The 23,931-nt window shown below is 43.3% G+C and overlaps 1 protein-coding gene across 7 annotated transcripts in view; it reads right to left on the reverse strand.

Annotated features, from left to right (window-relative positions):
* ASAP1 (ArfGAP with SH3 domain, ankyrin repeat and PH domain 1) overlaps nucleotides 1–23,931 on the reverse strand; it is a 284,334-nt gene that overhangs the window by 28,252 nt on the left and 232,151 nt on the right. For all 7 annotated transcript variants that reach the window (XM_061606851.1, XM_061606803.1, XM_061606813.1 and 4 more), the window contains 5 exons: nucleotides 21,231–21,316; nucleotides 19,846–19,961; nucleotides 12,448–12,515; nucleotides 11,681–11,788; nucleotides 9,036–9,267 (listed from right to left, as the gene is read on the reverse strand). In XM_061606851.1, the coding sequence (XP_061462835.1) occupies nucleotides 9,036–9,267; nucleotides 11,681–11,788; nucleotides 12,448–12,515; nucleotides 19,846–19,961; nucleotides 21,231–21,316 (610 nt within the window). The remainder of the gene's footprint in view (nucleotides 1–9,035; nucleotides 9,268–11,680; nucleotides 11,789–12,447; nucleotides 12,516–19,845; nucleotides 19,962–21,230; nucleotides 21,317–23,931) is intronic.

Raw genomic sequence — 23,931 nt, forward strand, 5'->3', positions numbered from 1 at the left:
TACCAAAAATGCTGCCATCATTTTAGATCCTTTAATCTTAACAATGTATTTCACTCTATGTGGTGTTAGGTCCTTTTGATTAGTGTTGTATATCAAATAGTGATGCTATGAAGATTTGTTACCTTCTCCTTAAAAATTGTGAGGTTTCAGAATGTGGATGGCAACCATGTTTTTTCCCTAAACTGCTGAATAAGCCAGATTACAAAACCAAGAGATTACATGAATTTAGTAGCAACAGAACACATTTATTTCGATGTCATTTATTTGTATCACAAATTTGCCTAATAAAGAATTTCTAGGCCAGTTATTTGAGACAAGGCACTATAGTTTATACAGGGCTATGCTGAATGATTTTCCATTTTGATTTCAGGTTGAAAATAGCAGTTTCAGTAGCTGTGAAATAGTTCTTTAAAAATATTTTAGACTGAGAATTTTTTGGATCCTGTTCACAGGTATTTTCCTGCCTTCTACTTCTTTGGTGCTATTTTTTTGCCACTCAGGGCTCCTACTGGGAAGAAGGGCAGAAGATAAATATAATAATAATAAATAAATAATAAATAATGTTTGTTGTTGTTGCTGCATCTTCTTTGTTGATTAGTCACATGGGTCATGACTGGGGATTATGCAGTGAAACAAATGGCTATGCAGCACTGAAACACCAATCAGATATGAGTAAGTGCCAATGTCATTAAGGGCAAATGAAGCCAATTCCAAAATAATTTAATTCCTCCCCCCTCCCTTCAAAGCAATCACTGAAAAATCACCAGAAAATAGTGGCCGGGGATGGGGGAAGCTTTTTTAATTTTGCCAAACAAGGTTTACAATAAGTGACCTTCCCCCTTTCTCTTCTGCCCTAGTTTTGTTCTAAGTTTCTGGAGCAACACTTAGCTATTCACTCATCATGTGATTACTGTTTGTTCTACAAGCACTAGTATATCTAATTTGATTGTGTTCCACAGTGGCATGGATTAGGTGGGATGATTTGATGGAGGGGCTGATGTACTTATTTGGTTAATACTTAGTCAATTTAGCATTTGAATTGTGAGTTGAATGGCAGTGAAATTGAATGAGCATTAACTAAATCTTACTCAAGCCACAATTTCTAAAGGTTAAACAAGGTTCTGATAAGATAAAAGAACAAAGAAATATAAACCCAACCTACACAAATAGATAGCAATACAGAATTGGGTTTGGGTATCCAGATATAAAAAATATTTAATAAGTTAATAAAATAAATAAACAAACATGTCCAACTTTAATCTCCATATATATATAAAACAATACTTGGAAAATACCAACAAATAAAATCAAATATCTAAAAGCTAATATAATGTCAACTAATATAGCCAACAATGTTGAGACAAGTCAAATGTGGCATACAAATACTTAGATAGTAGACCAAACGCATTTCTACCCTAAATGGGTCTCCTTCATTGGCCAGTATACATACAATATATGGTTCAATTTTGTCACTACATGCAGTTTGCTTTTGTAACACAGCATAATATAATGACCTATATACAGAAAAAGATAATAAATCAATAAACCCACCAGAACTGGGGGGAAAAAACCTAAATCTGTTTAAACTTGTTTTTATACTATTCACCTATCTATTTCTAAAAGTATATTTGTATCCTTTGATGGATTTGAATTTATCATGTTGTTTGCCCAAAATGAAAAATAGGTGTTAGCTGGTTCAAAACTGTCCAAATTTTATGTGAGGCGATACCTCCAGGTATCTTACCAGTGAACACTCAACATTCCTACTTGTAGGGCCTTTTCCAAATTCTCTCATAGATCAGCCAGCAAACAGTATGTAGGGTGGCTCAAAGTTTAGAGCCCAACCCAGGTGTTACACTAAATTTTGCCCTGTTATGCTGAAAGGACTATATCCCTGAAAAAATAAATAGCCAATCCTAATCCTGCAGATACTACATGTATATATATTCAACCTGATATAACTTATACGGAAATCATATTTCACTCATTACATAGGCCAAGATAAAATTAAATCCCATGTCAATATATTCTTAGATATCAACTATGAAGTTGCTGAATAATTTATCACATCCTGTCCAGTTGATTTCTTCATTAAGTCCAAGTGGCAACACTGTATTTAATGTATATATATCCAGTACACTTCTTTCTGCATAAGTTTCTGATGTAACTTTTATGTTTATCTTTTCCAGACAAAATATTGTAGAGCCTCCTGGTCATATCCAAGTTCTAGAAAGTGTTGGACCAGGGGGCTTGTATCCTTCTCTTTATGCAGCTTTTACGTTCAGAAGTCTGAACTCTGATGGCTCTTGAGGTCATTTCCACATAGACTTTCTTACATGGCCATAAAACAGCATAAATCACCCCTTTACTGTTACAGTTGCAAAACTGTTTACAGATATGTAATCACTTGGGTTTACAAAGTGCTTTCCCATTAAGAGATATTTACAAACTGAACAATGCCCACATTTAAAATTGCCTTTAATTATATTACCTGGTAAGGTCTTATTCGATGTGTTACATCTACATGTGCTGTGTACAAGCATATCTCTAAGGTTTCTCTCTCACCTATATGCATGCAAAGGGCTCACAGAACATCCAGGAATGTCCTTCAGCAGATGCCAATATTTACTGATCACATATCTTATTTTATTAGTATAGCCATCAAACATTAAGGGAATCGCCATTCTGTCTGTTGTTGCTGAGGAATTCTTAGAGTGCAAGAGTTCTTTCCTGTCTCTATGTTATGCGTTATACACAGCTCCTTTTACAATTTTGTTTTGGGGGGGGGTATCCCCGTATATGTAGCTGTTCTGTAAGTATAGCTGCCCACTTGTGAAAATCTCTTATGTTACTACAATTTCTGCGTAGCCTCAACATTTGTGAATAGGGTAAATTGTATTTCATGTGAAAAATGAAAACTATCAAATTTCAAAAAAGAATTAACATCTGTCTTTTTCTATACAAATTGGTATTAAGGAGCCCATTGGACATGCTGACCTTAACATCCAAGAAATTTAATCTAAATTTATGATAGCTTATGTCAAATTTGATGGTATCATGTCTGGTAATGATGTCCAGAAGGAAATCTAATGGTATCCTCTGGACCCCTCCATACCATAAAAATATCATCCAGGTATCTCTTGTACATAATATGTTGTCTAAAATCTATTGTCTTGCTGTAGTATGTGAGTTTGTTCAAATTTTCCATAAACAGATTGGCAAGTTCAGGGGCAAACTTGCTTCCCGTTGCAGTTCTTGAAGTCTGTCAAAAAAATTCCTCCTGAAATTGGAAAAAAAATCTTCCTGAGGGCCACCTTAGCTAAAGAACACAGAAAGGATGTTGGAGGAACCACTTTCGCCTACTCTGTTCTCTAAAGTATATTCAATCACCTCCATGGTTTCCTGTTGAGGAATGTTAGTATACAGTGAATTCACATCCATGGTGATCAACCAGGAGTTTTCCGTATCCACGTTCAGATTATCTAATAAATTCAAAAGGAGCCGTTTTACTCACCAGAAAGGTGTTTCTCTGGGGGCACCAGGACACTGGCAAGTGGGTATTATCTTCCTTTCCTGTTGCTTGACGCAGGAAAGAGTTAGCACTCCAAAGGACTCTCATCTTAGCCCCTCCCACGGGGTGACAGTTCGCTGTCTGGCCAAGCTTGAAAGTATTACACTTATAACACTAACATCATGACTCAAAGTAACATTGCATTCGCAAAGCCAACATGAAACATGAACTTGCAAACTTCTAGTTCAGTTCTCTGACCCTTCAGTCTCCCATTTTCCTTGTGTTATTCTTCCTCATGTTGCATCCCAGGGTGGGCCTTGGAGGTGTCCTGGTGCCCCCAGAGAAACACCTTTCTGTGAGTAAAAGAGTTCCTTCTCCAGTGGGCACCAGGACACCCCCAAGCAGAATGTTCCAAAGCTGACCTCCTGTGTGGGTGGGTACATCCCCCTTAATGATCCAGCAGCACCTGCTAAGGAACTCAGCTCCCTGCGGCTGCCTCCCACAGATGCATAAATGCCCATCTTATAGTACTTGATAAATGTATCCAGATTTGCCCAAGTGGCTGCCCGACAAACCTCTTGTACAGGAACATCTGTTGTATGTGCTGCAGAAGCAGCTGCTGCTCTTGTTGAATGCGCCATGATACCAGATGCTGGTGACCCCCTGAATGCTTCAGAAGCAGCCAGAGAAGCTCCAGCTAGGAGGAACTCACTAATGAACTCCTGATAATTTATGCAACCAAACCTGAATGTTTTGAAAGCAGCCAGGAAATCTCCGACTAGGTGAAACTTAACATACCTACAAAGCAACCCCTGAAATATTGCCATGCTATGTGAACCTGCTGAGTGCCAGTAATCTGCAAATGTAAGATGCTGTTTAAATGAACACAAAGGAACAACAGAAGGCCTGGTAGCCTTAATTCCCAGAGAATTAAGGATTATATAAGAAGCATGTGTTTGTCTTCATTCTGTTGCCCACATTCTCGAAAAACCATATAAAAAACTATCTACCTACTGAAGACAAGGAATAAAGACAAGATAACTTAACACATAAAACATGCATTAAATTTGCTACAGATTTTCCTTGAGGGAGGAAGTGAACAGGATTGCATGTGTGTAAACCTTAGCCAAGTTACCAAATTGTGCAGTTGTAATCCCTACCAAAGGTTACTTTGTTCCAGCAAATAATTTGTTTGTAATATTAATCTATGAACTCTTTTACACAGCCCTGGGACCTGGTGGCGAAGGACAGGCGATGAATTGAACATCAATACAATTCCAACAGTTCTTTAGCTAATGAACTGAACACCCTGGTAAAATGATAGTGAATATGCTGTTGCAGAAGATAATACTGAATTGTTGCAGAGGATCTGTCTGAAGCCTCATGGAAACTTGTGAAACAAAAACAAGCTCATCTATATTCTATTTATTTGTTGTTATTTGACACTTATTGTTAAGGTCATCCTATAGGGGACCCTTAAACTCCTCAAGGATCGGTAAAATATATGTCATTATCCATTCCTTCTGCTATTAAGAACTGCTGCTCCCCAGGACAGCAAACTTGTGCTATGTGCTGGTACTCTTGGAAAACACTTCCAAACAAAAGGGCCGTCTGCTACAAATAACCTTCACATTCTCATGATGCTCATGAAGCAACTGATATTTACTTATATGGCTTTGGCCCCTTAGAGGAAGCAACATACTCTTCCCAAAGGGTTAATATTCTGGTGTGTTCTGAGGGGAAAAACCTAGCAGTCTTCACAGACATGTCTTTATTTAATCTATTTAATATTGTTAATCATCACCATCCTTGTTTTTGCATGACTTGGCAGCAACAATTTGTGGATAACCAGGCTAATCACCCTGTCTGTGGTTGGACTGAGAAACTATGCACTGTGAATTAGGAAACTACAGTGCACCCAATGTGCCACTATAAGGTGCTGTTGAGTGCACTTGAGCCACTGTATCTCAGCAAATGAGAGATTTAACATCTTCCAGCCAAACTTCTCTTATCTGCTGCAAAAACAGACACAGATCAGATAACCGCACTCTGCTCAGTTGATCTGAATGTAGGCAATTAGCACATATAGCCCGAGTTTTCTTTGTAGAGACCAGAGTTTTGTTTTTTAATGAAGTGTCTTTGTCTATTGCTTGTGCCCACAAATTCATCACCTGATGAAGATAACACACATGAAGCAGCCCCTAGTACTTGTGTTTGAGGTGGGAGCTGCACATTTGGCAGAAGCTCAGCTGCAGTTTCCCAAACTAAATTAGTGTACTTCAACTGACCAGGGCATCCAGGCCACACTTCCCTCATATAGCGTGTCTTCCTGATCTCCAGCAACTCAGCTGCCCTTATAGTGGCCGTTAGTTGCTGCCCAATCACTGGCCCATAAACAAGGTGGATGTTGCACCCTCCACAGGACTACCTAAGACTATTGAGGGAACGCAGCAGGGTTACTCAGACCAAACAGTTAATTTACAATTCCATAGACATAAGGAGTTGACTTTGCCATCCTTTATGGAAAAGCCTCAAGGTGGACTGCTCTTCCATCTGTGAACCACCTATATCCTTCTCCATAGAGACAACTGAATCATCATACATTTTCTGTCGCATCTCAGTGGTTTGTCTGCAAACCTCTGTACCATCAGCCTCAGTGCTCTACCTCTAGACACATCCTGTGGGTCTGGTGAAGCATTGTCACATGTTCTCTGTTGCTCCTGCTTCTCATTAACAGTATTGTTTGGCTGACTCAAATGAACACCGTGCTGCAATGTATTGGAAGGTAATTGATTATTCACTGATGCAGGGTGGGCTTATGTAATTTGCTGCATTTGTGCAGGTGCTATTTGAAAAGACTGGCAAAATGCAGCTAGTTCTGCAGAAATGTTATCCATCAGGGCTCTTCTAATGTGATTTAATGCAGCAGGACTTAAATGGAAAGATTCCACCTGCTGAATTTCCTGATTGAAAATGGAGATGGCAGCAGACATCAAATTAACTGTGTTGAATCTTTATGCTGTTGCTGCTGTTTCTGACCAGAGGTGACAGCATTATGCAATCTAAACAGATCTATGCAAGTTCAGACTGCTGGGTGTTAAACCCAGTACACTCTTCTTCCTCTGAATTTGATCAGAAAAGGACCAAAGGATCTAGAGCCCTTTCGCCCTCAGAGAGCATCTCATCTTTTGTCATCCACTGCTGGTTTTGCTCTCCCACATAAGCTGCTCTTCTGTACTCTAATAATGTTGATGGTAAAAAATGTGTTTTTACTTTTGTCTTTAGTTTTGGTGGCATTTTCCCTCCCAGATTGCTCTGCTACCACATCGCTTGCAGGGTTTGTAATGCTTTTGTGCATGTTTCTGGCTACTCTCTGTGCTACTGCAGGAGTTAATGGGCCACTACTGCCTGTGAGGCTGTACTCCGTCGCCCAAACGGAAGCCTTCTGCACTCTAATAATGTTGTTGGTAAAATTGGGTTTTTATTTTTCTCTTTCGTTTTGGCAGCATTTTCTCTCCCTGATTGCTCTGCTACTGCACTGCTTGCCGGGGTTTACAGCACTTTGCTGCTGATTATTGGCCTCCCTCTGTGCTACCGCAAGAGTGCACGGGCCACGCGCTGACTGTGAGGCAGTTTGCTGTTGGTCAAAATGGCGGCTGCCTCTGTGTGTGCTGCTGTGGCTTGTATTTTTAACCGTCATCTCGTCTGAGTGGGCTGTAGGCGCTACCGCACCAACAGTTCCTGCCGCTTTGTGAATTGACTTTAATCTTTTAGAGTGCTCTGTAGAGACTTTGTTATGATCCTTGTGTTTTTAACCAGTATCTTTTTCTCTGAGCGGGCTGAAGGTGCTACCGCACCAAACGCTCTTGCCTCTACCTGTACTGATTTTACTTTTAGGAGTGCTCCTTAGGCATTTTGCTGCTGGAAGTAAACCCCCCTTTCAGAAAAGTCTTCTTTGTCACAGTTGAATCAATACACATAATTCATTAGATAAAACAAAATTAATTTGAACACCTGAGCTAATTATCTAGGTCATTAATTCAGGGTATCAAATGCTTAGGGCAATCAATTTAACAATATAATATATTGACCAACAGACATAACGGACACTTAACAGTCACTCAGACAAGCACACAATTCATTTGGACAAAACTGTAAATGACACTCAAACACAAACCACTCAGAAGAGAATTCAGATTTGGGCTTCTAAGTAAGGATATAAGCCAGCCAGACTGAAGAGCAAGGCAAAAACAGTACTGCTCAAGCCAGGCAGGAAAACGAACTGTCACTCCGTGGGAGGGGCTAAGGTGAGAGTCCTTTGGAGTGTTAGCTCTTTACTGCCTCAAGCAACAGGAGAGGAAGACAATATCCGCTTTGGGATGGCCTGGTGCTCACTGGAGAAACATACAATTAAAGATGAGTGAATTGAAACAACCATGAACAATTTTTGGAAACCAAACCCAAAATCCAAACCCAAATGCATATATACTGTGTTAAATTCTGAATGTGTGGAAAGACCATATGCTATAAACAGAGTTGCCAGGATATGATCTGAAGGTACATGAGTTCACCGCCTTGCTGAAACCAAGCAGATCTTGGTTTTGTCAGTGCCTGGATGAGTGACCACCCTGGAACCAGATGCACATGGCTTCTGGTTCCATGATATAAGTAAGGGGATATAAATGTAAGGAAATAAATAACCTTGGCCATAGAAAACTTTGGGAAAATGCTTAATTTCCTTGCAATTATTTTTATATGCTACTCTTCAATCTAGACTCCCAGAGTGGCATAATTTATAAGGCAAAAAAACTACTTCAGCATTAAAAATGAGCTCAAAAGATCTAAACAACTTGGACAAGACATCAACCAAGGCTCTCCAAGCTTCTTCAAAGCCAGGGTGTCACAACCAAGAACAAAATATCCATGGTCAACACATCTTACCTCTCAAGCTGCCCCTTCACCCCGCCACCCAAAGAAAACAGTTCTAAATGTACCTAGGTCAAAGCAGTGACTTAAAACACCTTCACTTAAACTGCATTTAGACTGTAGTATATCTATATTAGCTACAAGTTCATTGTATGAAGACTTTGCTAAGAGCTTCAGAGACTTTTAATTATTTTCTTCATTCACTCTTTGTCCTCCTCCCCATGCTTTTCATATCTTGCATATGTTCTACAATAAATCAAGGAGTGTCAATCTATAAAGCACAGTCTATAAAGCAAAGTTTTCAGAACTGGGAATTTATGGTGAAAGCCTCTTTAAAATGTGGGCTTGCACTTCTAAAAATGCCTTAACTTTCTTATTTGTTGCATAATTTGACAAATGAAGTCTAGTATAAGCATTGCTGCCCTGGGCTCCTACTGGGAGGAAGGGCGGGATATAAATTTAATAAACAAAATAATAATTTCATTTGAACACTGAAAATATTTCAAAGTGCTAACATAGTAAGTTTATAGAAGCAAAAGAAAGTCCCAGTTAAACACAGATTTACAACTAACACTTACTACAGTATTTAATAACCTACCTTTACCAGCATTTCTAGGTGGGAGTGGAGGAGCATCTGCTGCTGTTGGAGAAGTTGTGGAATCCATGCTTGCAGAGAGAAAAATCTGATTGGGAAAGGCTCCATAGGAGAGTCGCTGTTTGTCCCTTGGAGTGCTAAGTCCAGGAATAGCCATTTTGTCTTGGGAAGAAATACTGGAAGAATGACAAAAGCTCTGGGGTCTTGGAGAACGCTCTTTCTTTATTGGACTAGGCTGTGGGAAAATTTAACACACTTATTACAGTGTGCATTATCCAGTTCTTTAAAAGGTAATACTGATGAAAAAGAAACAACTATTACACAAATATTTGTGTTTTTAGACACAAAAAATAACACAAAAATTGTGTTTATTTGTGTTTGCATTCTCTCTGACCATTAGGCAGAACAAAATAATTTGGCTTTAATTGACTCTTACTTAGCATACAACCCAAAATAAATCTCCAGCTTTGCTAATATTCTCTTTACTTCTGCCTTCTGTCTAATCAGTAAGCTGTGTCTTTTGCTTAATGCTTGAGACAGATGTGGGAAATAGCAAGACGTTATGTTTTCACAAATGGGGATCTGCCATTGCTTTTTTATCCCCAAATCTTATGTGTAACCTGGTATCTGCAGCACCTAGCAGAGACTCAATTACTTGGCAATCTTGATCTTGAGAACAAATGCAGACCTTATGGCTAGAATGAATGAATGAAACTTTATTTTTACCCCGCCCTTTTTTCAAACTGGAACTCAGGGCGGCTTACAAATAAAACTACATGTAGTTAAAAACATACAAAAATATACAATTAAGATACAATTAAACTATATGCAACCTTAAAAGCATGAAACAGGCACTTAAAATACTAAAAAACAATTTAAAATAATACAAATAACAGCATAAAACAGTAAACAAACCTTGTAGAGCATCCAGCCTAATTTTATACTCCTCCCCCCTTCATTCCCCTCACCTCCTGCTTTGCATAACATGCAGCCTGATGAAGAGTCCTGGAGAACTAAAAAGTCTGCTCACTATTTGGTGACATTTTGGTTGGTCCATCCTGCATATTTTGGAGATTTTCTTATAGACCAATACAAAGCTGCCTTTGTTTTTTACATGTATTTTGAGCACTGTTAACAGAAATGCAATTTTTTTCCAAATGAAGAAGCTGAAAACGAAGTTCATACAACCCCACCATGTATACATTGACCTCCTATGTACTTAAGAATATCATTCACTTCAATGGCAGATGCAGCTTTGATATATACATTCCACTATGACAGCAAATTTGTTTCCAGAAGCAAAAAATGGGGAACCGTTTGAGCACATGAGAGGCCTACAGATACACTGAAGATGCCAGAGATCTTAGCACTGGAAGAGACCAAAATATTTACAGCAAGAGCCTGATGGATCAGGCCAATGGTCCATCTAGTCCAGAATCCTGTTCTTGCAGTGGCCAACCAGTTGCCCACAGGAAGCCTGCAAGCAGGACCTGAGTGCAACTTCCTCCTGTGATTTCCAGCAACTGGTATTTGGAATCATACAGCCTCCAACTATGGAGGCAGAGCACAGCCATCATGGCTAGTAGCTACTGATAGCCTTATCCTCTATGAATTTGTCTATCCTCTTTTAAAGCCATCCAAGTTGGTGGCCATCACTGTCTTTTGCGGGAGCGAATTCCATTGTTTAACTATGCACTGTGTGTAGAAATCTCTTTTGTCTATCCTGAACTTTCCAATATTCAGCTTCATTGGATATCAACGAGTTCTAGTGCTGTGAGAGAGGGAGAAACTTTTCTCTATTCACTTTCTCCTCCATGTCATGCATAATTTCATGCACTTCTGTCATGTCACTTATTACTTGCCTTTTCTCTAAACTAAAAAGTCCCAAATGCTGAACATTTCCTCATAATCACTGCATCCCCTTGATCATTTGGGCTGTGCTTTTCTGAACCTTTTCTAGCTCCACAATATCATTTTTGACATGAGGCAACCAGAACTGTACACAGTATTCCAAATGAGGCCACACCAGATTTATGCTACTGCATTATATCGGTAGTTTTATTTTCAGTATCTTTCCTAATGATCCCTAGCATGGAGTTTGCCTTTTTCACAGCCACTGCACGCCGTGTCGACATCTTCATGGAAGATCTCATTCCTGGGCAGTCATCACCAACTTCAGACCCCATGAGCATATATGTGAAATTTGCTTTTTCACTGCCCATTCACCCAGTTTGGAGTGATCCTTTTGGTGTTCTTCACAACCCCTTTTTATTTTAACAACCGAACAATTTAATATCAGTAAATGGCCACTTCACTTCTCAGCCCTAACTCTAGATCATTTATGAACAAGAAGCACAGGTCCCAATACTGATCCTTGAGGGACTCCACTTTCTGCAGCCCTCCATTGGGAGAACTGTCCATTTACTCCTACTCTCTGCTTCCTGCTACTTAACCAATTCCTGATCCATAAGAGGACCTCTCCACTTGTTCAATGATTGCTAAGCTTACTCAGGAATCTTTGATGAGGTACCTTGTAGAAAGCTTTTTGAAAGTCCAAATACACTACGTCCACTGGATCACCTCTATCAATATGCTTACTGACACTCTCAAAAGCATGTCTAATAATTTGATCCAAAACTACTCTTTACCTTGTCATCCAAATCATCATCACTTTCATCCATTTCTTCCTGCCGAAGATTCCACTCATACTCTACATGTACATGTGGATTGAGCTTTCCTGCTTTGGCCTGAGAAAGCTGAAAAGACATACAGTTTAGAAATGTGACTCTTATGTCATTAAGGAAAGACTGATTCCATTATTTCTGGGGCAGCTCTACCATAGTTTTGTTAATGTAAGCTGTAGACCAGCAGGTATAGGGAACCTTTGGATCTCCAGATATTGTTGAACTATAACTCCCATAATCTCTGGCCATTGGCCATGCTTTCTGGGGCTGCTGTGAATTGTAAGACAGCATCATCTGGAGGGCCAAAGGTTCCTCATGCCTGCTCTAGACTTCCAACAGCAAGGAAGATCCCTGCATTCTTGCCTTCTGAGTCTTCGTGCTTTTAAAAACAAGGTCTCAGAATCCTGAGTAACCCCTTCTGCGAGTGGAAGGGCTGGGAGTCCAGTAGAGGCTGCCACTCACTGTAGACGAGAGGTGACTTTTGCCAATTACTCCTCCTGCACCACATCTCATGCTGTATGGAGATTTCTCCAACTCACTGTGGCAGATTTTGGGGGGGTCACTGGAGGAAATGGTGAAAACTACCCCACTTCCCCTATTCTTCCATGAACAGAAACTCAATAATATAATCTCTGGATTGTTTGCTTGCCCTGCACAATCAGACGAATTTTCATACCCTTTTCTCTCTTACTGCCATTACTGCAGCATAGCAAGGGTTTTTTTTTCCTTACCAAGTCTTCACACTGAATAGATTTCAGTCTCTTTGCAGTGTCCAGAGCAGTTTCTCCAGTTTGGTTCACTATAAAGTTTAAATATGAAGTTAAATAAGTAGTTAGACTTTACAATAACAAAACTGAGTATTCTTTTTTTAAAATAAGGTAATATGAAACTCAAACAAATGATATGGGAAACAAGAATGACCTTGGAGCACAGCAGAACCCACTGATCAATGGGAACAATTCAAGTTTATGAAATTACCACAGTTTAGAGACAAGGAACCCTGTTTTGGTTAGAACACTACATAGAATGAAAATGATTTCTGGCTTTTATTCTGCAAGCAATGCAGCTGCATAACAGTTAGCAATTGAGTGCTGGATACAAGAGCGCTAGGTTCTAGAAGCAAAGGAATGAAAAGAGGGGGCATGGAGTGCTCTGGGCTGGCTGGATTACTCTATTTTGGAAATACTACCATGACATACTAACTATTGATTTTCAATAGTGTATTTATGAATTTTCGGAGAAACACTCAAGAGTGCCAAGGTGTTCAGAAGGAACATTTTAAACATCAAAATCATCCTCTTAAATGTTGTTCTGAATTTTCACTCTCTGGGAAAGCAGGAGTTAAAGTGGTATCTCATTTTAACAAGTAAACATCAAGGCAATATAGCTGAGCCAAATGATCAAAGGTGCGTTTGAAATAAGAAAAAAAATGAAAATCAGGATTCACCAAGAGATTGTACCATTGGTCTCACCTGAAAGGTGATTTTCATAGGAGTGGGCCATCACTGCGGGTAATAGTTCCACCTATCGTGCGAAGGCAAGAATGTTTTTGAAGTCAAGACTAGGGGCGTCATGCCCCTCCCACTCTCCAGTTCATTCGTAGCGAGTCTAAAAAGAGATATCTAAAAATACAAGAACAAGGCCAACAGGCCCGCCAGGAAAATAACATAATAGTCACATGCATAACAACATGACTCTAACATAACTACATAACAGAACTAAAAGTCTTGACTTCACTCTTACATTTAAATATAATAGCGTAACAATAACATGTAACCCATTTATAAAATATCTAGTCATCCTCCAACTGGGAGGGTCGTGATGGCCCACTCCTATGAAAATCACCTTTCAGGTGAGACCAATGGTACATTTTCCATAGGAGGTGGGCCATCACTGCGGGATGTACCAAAGCAGCCCATACAGGGAGGGACCACCCACGTGTTAATCCTCATTAAGAACCTGTTGCAACACTCGTCTGCCGAAAGATGCGTCAGCAGAGGCATAACGATCAATTTTATAATGCCTTATAAACGAGTGTGGGGTAGACCAGACTGCAGCCCTACAAATATCGGCAACAGGAGCATTAGTGGCAAAAGCAGCCGAAGTGGCAGCTGACCTGGTAGAATGAGCCGTTATACTAGCTGGAACTGACAGCTTCAGGGACTCATATGCTAAAGTAATGCATGCCCTTAACCAACGGGATAAGGTAGAATTGGATACTTTATGCCCCATAGACCTTGGATGAAAGGATACAAACAGAGACTCCATTCGTCGAATCTCTTGGGTCCTAGACAGGTAGGTCTTGAGAGCCCTCCAGACATCTAACGAATGCCAAGCCTTCTCGAGAGGATGGGTAGGATTCGGGCAAAAGGAAGGCAAAACAATGTCCTGGTTGCAATGAAAAACTGAATCGACCTTGGGATGGAAGGAAGGATCAGTCTTCAGCACAACAGAGTCCTTATGGAAGACGCAGAGGTGTCGAGCAGAAGACAATGCGCCCAACTCCGAAACGCGTCTGGCAGATGTGATTGCGATCAGAAACAAGACCTTGAAGGACAGCATACGTAGGGGCACAGTCCTGATGGGTTCAAACGGAGGGCGTTGCAAAGCCTGCAGAACTTTCGGCAAACTCCATGAGGGGAACCGATGGACAACAGCCGGAGAGCGTAGGGCGACTCCCCTCAAAAAACGTTTGATGAACGGATGTGAGGAAATATGATCTCCAGGAGAGGACACTGAGAGAATGGACGACAGAGTGGACGCATGTCGACGTAGAGTGTTGGGTCGAAGTCCCATCATAAAGCCGCTATGGAGAAATTGCAGCACCTGATGCACAGTGGCCTGGGATGGATCATGGTGGTGGGACTGACACCACTTGGAGAAAGCCACCCAGGTATGTTGATAAATACGAGTGGTAGATGGTCTTCTCGAGGCCAAAATAATATCAATCACAGCGTCAGACAGTCCAGCTGACCTCAAATGTCCCCGTTCAAACACCATGCTGTTAGATTGAGCCAAGTAGGGTCCTGGTGCAGTACTGGACCCTGGGATAGGAGGTCTGGCCTGACTGGAAGTGTCCAAGGATCCATCATTGACATTGCCAGAAGATCTGAGAACCACGGTCGGCGTGGCCAAAATGGTGCTATCAGAACCAGCTGTGCCCTCTCGGTTCGCGCCTTCCTCAAGGTTTTGGCTAACAATGGTATGGGAGGAAAGGCGTACAATAGACCGTCTGGCCACGGTGTTGTCAGAGCATCCACTGCTTCTGCTGTTGAGTCCAGGTATCGGGCAAAGTACCTGGGAAGCTGGCAATTGCGACTGGAAGCAAACAGGTCGACTGAGAGGGCGCCGAAGCGACACTGGAGACGATGGAAAATGGCTGGATGAAGTTTCCATTCTCCCGGAAAGACCTGTTGTCTGCTGAGCCAGTCTGCTGTCACATTCCAAATCCCTCTGAGATGTTCTGCTTTCAGGGATTGTAGATGTTGTTCTGCCCAGACAAAGATGAGGGAGGCTAAGTCCTGCAGAGGACGAGACCTGGTGCCCCCCTGTCTGTTCAAATGTGATTTTACACACGTGTTGTCTGTTCGAATGAGCACATGGTCCAAAGGGAACAGAGACTGAAAATGACGTAGAGCTAAGTGGACAGCCTTTAGCTCCAGCCAGTTGATGCTTTGAGTTTGCTCTGTGGTGGACCAAACCCCCTGAACGTACTGGGAGTTGCAGTGGGCTCTCCAACCGATGAGGCTGGCATCTGTGGTTACAACGGTTCTGCGGGGTTCTCTGAACGACGTGCCCTTGGAGAGGTGTTGAACCTTGGTCCACCAGCGGAAGGAGAGGCGCAGTGCGGGGCTCAAACGAACTTTGCGATGGTTGGAGCTGGCAGTTGAAATGGCAACAGAGTCCATTGAAGGTGCCGAGTGTGGGCTCGAGCCCATGGCACAATGTGGATTGTAGAGATGAACATCCCGAGCGCTCTGGCGAGAAGCATGACGTCTGCGGATGTTTGTTGCATCAGGGACCTTGCGATGCTTGTGATGGCAGTGATGCGATCTGGAGCCAAGAAGGCCATTGGCTGCAGGGTGTCCAACATTGCCCCTAGATGTAGTAGGCATTGGGTTGGTTGGAGATGGCTTTTGTCGAAGTTGACAAGCCAGCCGTAGGCCTGCAAAACATTGAGGGTGATTGTTAAATGATGATGAGCCAGCTCCTCAGACTTGGCCCGTATTAGCAGATCATCCAGATATGGGTAGAGATGAACCCCTTGGGTCTGGAGATAAGCCACTAGGATGAGTAGCACTTTGGTAAACACTCTTGGAGCAGAGGAGAGGCCCAATGGCATCGCTCTATATTGAAAGTGCTGGTGGCCAAAAGCAAACCGAAGAAACTTTCTGTGGGCTATGCAAATGGGCACATGGAGATACGCTTCCTTAAGGTCGATAGAAGCCAGGAAGTCTCCTTCATGCAGACTCTCCGTAATGGAGTGGAGTGATTCCATTTTGAACCTGCGATATGTTACAAAACGGTTGACAAACTTCAGGTCCAATACCGCCCTCCATGATAAATCTCGTTTTGGCACAGCAAATAGGAGGGAGTACACCCCTTCCGACCTCTCAGTTGTGGGGACTGGCTCTATTGCCGCTATGTCCAAGAGGTGTTGTATAGCTGTCTGCATGATTCTGTGCCTGGCTGGTGCCCTTGGGCAAGGGGACGGATGGAATCTGTCTGATGGGATTGCCCAAAACTCTATGGCATAGCCGTGACTGAAAAGCTCCCTGATCCAGGAGACCGTAGTGAGGCGCAGCCAACGGTCTCCAAAATGAAGTAATCTGCCACCTATGGGCAGTGTGTTAATACTGCTTGCGTTGGCGAGGAACTCCCCTATATGAGGACGATGAGTTGCCCCTGCGCCCTTGATACTGACCTCTGCCCTGGAAGCGTCGGTTCCAGGAGCCCCTGAATAAAGTGGGGTCATAGGATCTGAAGTCACGGCCTCGTCCTCCTGGCCGCGTTCCACGAAAGTGCTGGTTAGTATGGAAGGAAGGGAATTGCCTGAAAGGCCTGTGGTCGATGTTCTTGACAGTGGCCAGAACCGGTTTGTGGGCGTCTTTTGGATCAACCAGCACTGCCTTTAGAGCTTCCTCGCCGAAGAGTAAAGATCCGGAGTAAGGAGCCCTGGACAGATTCATTCTGGCCGCTGAATCAGCCTGCCAGTGGCGAAGCCAGAGGGTCCGTCGCGCGACTATCTGAGCTGTCATGGCTCGTGCCCCCAATTGAGTAGCATCCAAGGTGGCATCGGCCACAAAAGCTGCTGTCTTACGCAACTTTATCAGTGACCTTCTGAGGGCGACAGGATCAGAGTTAGTGTCTTCTAGAAGATCATCCAGCCACATCATAGCTGCTCTGGAGAAAATGGAGGCTGAAGCGGAGGCATGCATGGAGAGGGCAGTGGCCTCGTGATTTTTGCGGAGGGCGAAGTCTATTCGACGCTCAGTAGTGTCCTTTAGTTGGGATTCCCCTTCCCTGGGCAAAAGAGATCGTGAAACGAGGCGAGCGATTGGTTCGTCTATGCCAGGGACGTCTAACTTGGTGGCAAAGTCCGGAGCTAGGGCGTAAAGCCTGTCAGCCAGGTTCTTGAAGCGGCGAGATTGAAATGGGTGAGCCCATTCTTCAGAGGCCAATTTGGCAATTGGGTCCAGCACCGGGATGTAGTGTTCAATAGGTGCAGGGGATTTGAGAACCTTGGCCCCTTTGATGGCTGGGGTGGAAGAAGTTGAAGGCGCAGTCTGGAGACCAAGGGTATTAACTACCCTGCGTGCCAGGGGCTGATAGTCTGAGGCATTAAACAAATGATACGATGTATCCTCCTCATGATCTGAATAGTCGCTCCAGTCATCTCCTTCAACGTGGTCAGTGAAGGTTGACTTCTCCGCATACGAGGCTTCGTCAATACATCTGCCTCTGGCTACATCAAAGGGATTTGGTGAGCAGGAAGGATGAGCTTCATGACACGCACGTTGGTCCATGTTGAGTTGAGGTATGGCAGGAACTTGTGGTAGTGACTGCATTTGGGTGAAAAATGCCAGCATGGCTTGAAGTTGGGAGAGGAAATCAGGGGACAGCTGCAGCCCGGTTGTGGCAGATGTTTGTGCCTGAGTAGGTATTGGAGCAGATGTTTGGAGCGGTAAAACGGAGGGAGGCTGGTTATGTGAAAGCTGAGTGGGAAAGCCAGCAAAATCCTCCTCGTCAGAGGAAGCAGCAGGGGAATGAAATATATCGCTTATGTGTGCCTGAGTTGCTGTGGTGGTGGCGGTGGTTGGCACAGAGTCATAGCGTGGACGCTTTGGTTTGCTATGGCTGGAAAGATGTTTTGTCTTAGCCAGTGCTTTAACATGCTTAGACTTAGTCGCCTTAGAATATTGTGGCTTGGCTGTTTGTGACATGTCTGGCTGATCTGGTATCATATTGGCTGATTGCGACATGTCTGGGTGTTCTGCCATCTTATATTAACTTGGGTGCAGTACACGGCCACAGAGGGGGCAGGATGTAAAGACCTGAACTGGCACAGTGTACGACCACAGAGGGGGTAGAATACACTGGCAGATGGCTAAGTGCACGGCCACAGAGGGGGCAGGATGCACTGTGGTATCAGCGTTAGTATAATATAGACTGTATTTTAGGCTTGGTACACGGCCACAGAGGGGGCAGGATGTACAAAATATAGTTCAGATTAGTGCTGTAGGCTGGATTTCAGGCGTGGTACACGGCCACAGAGGGGGCAGGATGTACTGAATATAATTCAGATTTAGTACAAGTCAGCCACTGATATTAAAGCTCCAGCCTTGCTGATACTGAATATAATTCAAATTTAGTACAAGTCAGCCACTGATATTAAAGCTCCAGCCTTGATAATACTGAATATAATTCAAATTTAGTACAAGTCAGCCACTGTAAATTTGTGTGTAAGGAAGCCCTGTAAGTCTGTCTACAACACACATACAACACACATACAGATAACTTGCAGGGAAGGTATCCGTTGGTTAATAAAGGGTTAACAAAAAAGGCAGGAAATTTGAATTCAACAAAAATGGCGCCCGGAAAAAAGAGCGGGAAAAAATGATCCGAAAATGGCGGAGGGGGAAGAAGCAATGGCGGCCGACTGGTAACGAACTGGGGGAAGGGCTGCCCAGCACAGTCTCTCAGGGGGAGGTGCGGGGTCGATAGTCGCACTTGCGGCTCTAAAAAACCCCAAAAGGAGACTGCCGAGAGAAGCCTGTGTCGGGAAAGGCAGCAGGAGGGAAGCCGCTGTCGCCGCCGAGTAAAGAGCTCTCCGCGGCGAAAATTAAAGTCACGGAGAGAGAGGGAGAAAGAGAGGGCAGGAAGCTGCAGCCGCAAGCTCCCGCCTGGGAGAGAACCGCAGCCGCGGTCTCTCCAAGAGCTCCTCAGAGCGCTGCTTGAGACAGCCCAGCACAGGAAAAAATAGAGCCGCGAGCTCCCGATGGATGCAACAGAGCCAGGGGGAAAGCTCAAAAGCGGACAAAAACGAAGAGAACCGCAGCCGCGGTCTCTGAGGGGACCCTCAAACAAGCCTCAAACAAGTAATAGAAATAAGCTGAAATAAAGGCTCAAAAAATAAAAAGCTCAAAATTGGCCAAGAAACATAGAGAACCGCAGCCGCGGTCTCTGTGGGGACCCTCAAACTTAAATGGAAAGTTAAACACAAACAGGGAAAGGAAGGACTTGAAGACAAATGGACAAATACACAAAACTTATCTAAAAGCTACTTGCTACGCTATAGATCCAATCTTGTTCGTACGAGGCAAGAATGAACTGGAGAGTGGGAGGGGCCTGACGCCCCTAGTCTTGACTTCAAAAACATTCTTGCCTTCGCACGATAGGTGGAACTATTACCCGCAGTGATGGCCTACCTCCTATGGAAAATTGCATGAAGGACTTCTTTTTTAATTACTTGAGGAATATTTTTTAGATTACTTCAAGTTCAACTACTTCTTAGTTAGCTATACTTTTTTTTTTGTAGTGAACTCTAATGCCCTTGTTTAAAGACTGTATCCTTAAAAACTTTCCTGTATGGAATACTGAAAATATTCTGAAGAGACAGACTTGCTCACCTATATCTATAGCTGGCTTGCCCTTCAAAACCAATTTCAAACATTCAGGCTTATTATATATACTGCAGTAGTGCAGAATCGTATTTCCCAATACGGTCTGTTTATCCAGGTTTCCACTAAAAATGAAAATGAAAAAACAGTATTAGTGCTTCATCACAAATAATTCATTTGTGGTGTTTTATGCATGCAAATGCACACATATGAATGTATTTTATTCTATACTGACAAAAGCTTTTAAATGAAGCAGAAACGGAAGTATTACCCATAGTTTCTGTGACCCTTTCAGTACTTTGAGGTACTCCAGTAATGGAAGCCATCCTATTCCCCATTTTATCTCCAATGTAGTTCTAGCATCCAAGGCAAAATACTATGGCAGACAATCTTCTTGTCCCCAAATATAACAGACTTGCATATATTCCTACTCCACTCCGCAAATACCAGAATGATATAAAAACATTGTGGCAGCTGCTAGAAAAAGGTTAAGCTGAGTCTTGTAGTGGCAAGATAAGCAGTCAATCTACTATTCAAAAATTATTATAAGAGCAGGAAGACCAAGATTGGAGACCATGTCAGAGCCAGAAGAATAGGAAGGTGGTGACCAGTGCATGTGGAAGAATGGGTGATGCATGCCAGAGCAAAATGAATAAATTCCAACTTCACATTGATGCATTCTGAAATGGTGGTGAACAGTTAGTCTTGAGCTATGGTAGACAGCCCAATGAAAACATCAAATGGGGGCCAAACTGAGAACACTTACAGCTTTCTCTTTTTCACAAAGAAACAGATGTGAAGATTGGGACTGCAGCTCAGGGAAAGTGGGTAGCTCATTCCTCCCCATGCTATTTTCTCACCAGAAACACCCCCACATACACATATACTGGCATGTGGCCCTGAAGGTTCTGTCTATTGAAAATAGCATATTTGGGGTTAAGTAGCAGCTTGGGGTGATTCTGGTGGAGAACCAAGGTAGGAAGGGAAGGGAAGAGTTACACCTTTTCTGCAAGTCTTGATTGGGGCCCCACATGGTGTTTTTTTCTGGAAAAAAAGCAAGTTGCCTGTTTTAAGTATACTTTACCCTTGGTGTGATAGCAACACGACTTTTCTTATATTAGGTTCTTAATTGGAGGTAGACCCGGAGGCCGCTCCGGGGAAGGCGGCGGGAGGGAAAGCATCAGAATCCCCAAGGGTAGCGCCGTCCTGACGGAGGCGGTCAGGCACGGGCGTGAAATCTCCTCCTGTGAGCAGGGGGTTGGACTCGATGGCCTACAAGGCCCCTTCCAACTCTATGATTCTATGATTCTATGTATCACATGTAATTAGTTTTTCAAAGTTTCAGGGAGACTGATTTAATGTTTACAACAACAATACAAGCAGATAGTTTTTACCAGTTTTGTACAAGAAAGTCAACCAGTTGGAGTGAGGTTTGGTCAGCAGTCCGGACTGCTAAATGAAGGGCTGTTTCACCTGGCTCCTAAAGACAGAAAAAAAGAGTTGCGAGATTAAGGATAAACTGGAATTCTTATTGTGAATTTCTATTTTCAGGAGTTCCTGGAAGGCAGTCCTAACCCTTGGGATGGAACATCCCTCTGGCTATGTAGGCCAGGTTTACTTTTAAATGCCTCACTCAGGAATTTGGTGAGGCCATCCCCACTCTCCAGGCCAGATGTCAGAGCAAGGACAGCCCTTCAACCCCATCCAGGCTCCCACAGTGTAGAAGAAACCAGACCTGCCTGGCGCACCACTCTGACAGGAACCACAGGAACTTATTAAAAAACAGAAAACATCAAAGCAAACAGACAAAAACTAACAAATAAAAACAAGTACATTTGTTAGAAGCAACAGCTAAGAAAATGCCAGGAAGTCCCCAGGAGGCCCTAGGTAGGGTGCTGGCAAAAGCCTCTAAACCATGCATGACCCAATAACTGGAATAAAGAGGCGGGATCCTGCCCTCCAAGAACCCCTGGGAAAAGAAATTCACTGTAAGAATTTGTTTTTTCCCAGAGGTTCCTGGAGGACAGTCCTAACCCTCGGAACGTACCAGACCAGAATATACCAGGGCTATTCTGGACAGATGGTCATGCGCGCACTACTCTCTGCAGAACCTTCTGTCCAAACGCTGGATGCAGAGCATCCGCAGACACCCAAGAAGTCAATTTTATAGTGTTTAGAAAATGTGTGCAGCAAGGCCCACATGGCTGCCCTGTGTATGTCTAAGGGAGGAAAACTACCCTAGAAAGCTGCTGATGTAGATGCCCCCGTAAGAGAATAAGCTGTGAAATCTCCGGAAGAAATCTTCCCTGTGCCTGATAGGCCAAAACGATTGCCTCCTTCAGCCAGCATCAGATGAAGGAAGATGAAACCTTACACCCAGGGGACTTCCCCCCAAAGGAAATAAAAAAACCCTGTCTTACAGAATGCAGAAGTCCTATCCAAATAAAACCGGAAAGCCCTATGGACATCCAAGGTATGCCACATCCTTTTGTTGGGCAAGACTGGGTTTGGGCAGAACGATGGTAAGACTACCTCCTGTGACCTATGGAACAAAGAGTTAATTTTAGGAAGGAATGATGGGTCCAGGTGCAGGACCACCTTGTCCTGGTGAAAAACGCATAGATGGCTATTCAAAAACAATGCCCCGAGCTTGGACACCCGACGTGCCGAGGTAATAGCCACACACACACAAAAAACAGTTTTGAGTGTAAGAAACTTAAGATCACAAGTGGCTAGCAGCTCAAAAGGAGCACCCATGAGCGCAGATAACACCAAATTCAAATTCCACATAGGGAGACAGTGAACCACTGGAGGATTCTGCTGCCCAACCCCCTTGATAAAATGTTGAAACACAGGCTGTGCAGACAATGAAAAATCCTCTCTACTGTCTGGTATGCTGCCTAACACCACACCCTGTCGCCTAATGGTACTAGTGTAAACCTTTATCTAATCCTGACTGGAGTAACCCCAGAACATCAACCCTTTCCCTGGAAGAAGGGTTCCTCCCCACCCGTGATACCAACCCAGGAACACTTTCCAAGCTGAACTGTATGCTTTGCTTGTGAAGGCCTTACGGAAAGATAGAAGTGTATCTAAAACCTCCTCTGAGAACCCCATCTCCCTCAACTAGAGCTGCTCAGCTGCCACGCTGTCGGATGGAATAGATTCAGACAACGATGAACCATAGGCCCTTGGGTCAACATATCCTCTGAATTGGAAGGCGCCAGGGTCTCTCCTTGGAGAGATGTAGCAGTTCTGGGAACCATGGCCTCCTTGGATAGTAAGGTTTAATGAGTTTCACCTCCCCCCACAGGTGTTATCTGTCGAATTGCCTGCAGGTAAGGCTGAATGGTGGGAAGACATGGAGAAGCCCCTAAGGCCAATCTGCTACCAGAGCATCCAACGCCAATGCCCCCTCTGACCGGTGACGAGAGAAGAGACTCCCTGCTGGGAGGAAGGGTGGGATATAAATAAAATAATATATAAATAAATATATCTGAGCACTGTGATGCTTCTCAAAAAGGTCCAGGATAGGACATCCAAAGTGGTTAGACACCTGCTGGAAAACCTGGGCATGTAACTACCACTCTGCCTCTGAAATCACTGTTCTGCTGTGACATTCAGTGTCCCCAACCACATGCTCTGCTCACAGGGACTGTAGACTGTAGATGTAACTCTGCCCTGAACAACAAGTGTGCCTCCTGCATTACAGCCTTTGAACTTGTACCCCCTTGATGGCGGACACATTGTTGGTTCTCACCAGCACATGGCATCCCTCGATGAGGAGCAAAATCCAACAGTGCCAACTGCACTGCCCTCAGTTCCAACCAGCTGATGCTCTGCTGTCTTTCTTTAGTGGACCACACCTCTTCCATCACATGCAAGTCCAGATGTGCCCCTCAACCAAACAAACTGGCATCTGAGGTGAACACCCTCCTGACTGGACTCTCCAAGTTTATTCGCTCTAGCAACTGCTGTGGAGTCAGCTCACTCTGCAACGCCAGTGGAATCTGAATACTCCAAGTGTGCAACTGTGTATCAGTTCTTGAAAAGGAATCAGTAGCTGAAGAGGACGAGTATAAAAACGTGCCCAGT

The sequence above is a fragment of the Rhineura floridana genome, chromosome 1 (assembly GCF_030035675.1).
Source record: "Rhineura floridana isolate rRhiFlo1 chromosome 1, rRhiFlo1.hap2, whole genome shotgun sequence".
NCBI classification, from domain to species: domain Eukaryota; kingdom Metazoa; phylum Chordata; class Lepidosauria; order Squamata; family Rhineuridae; genus Rhineura; species Rhineura floridana.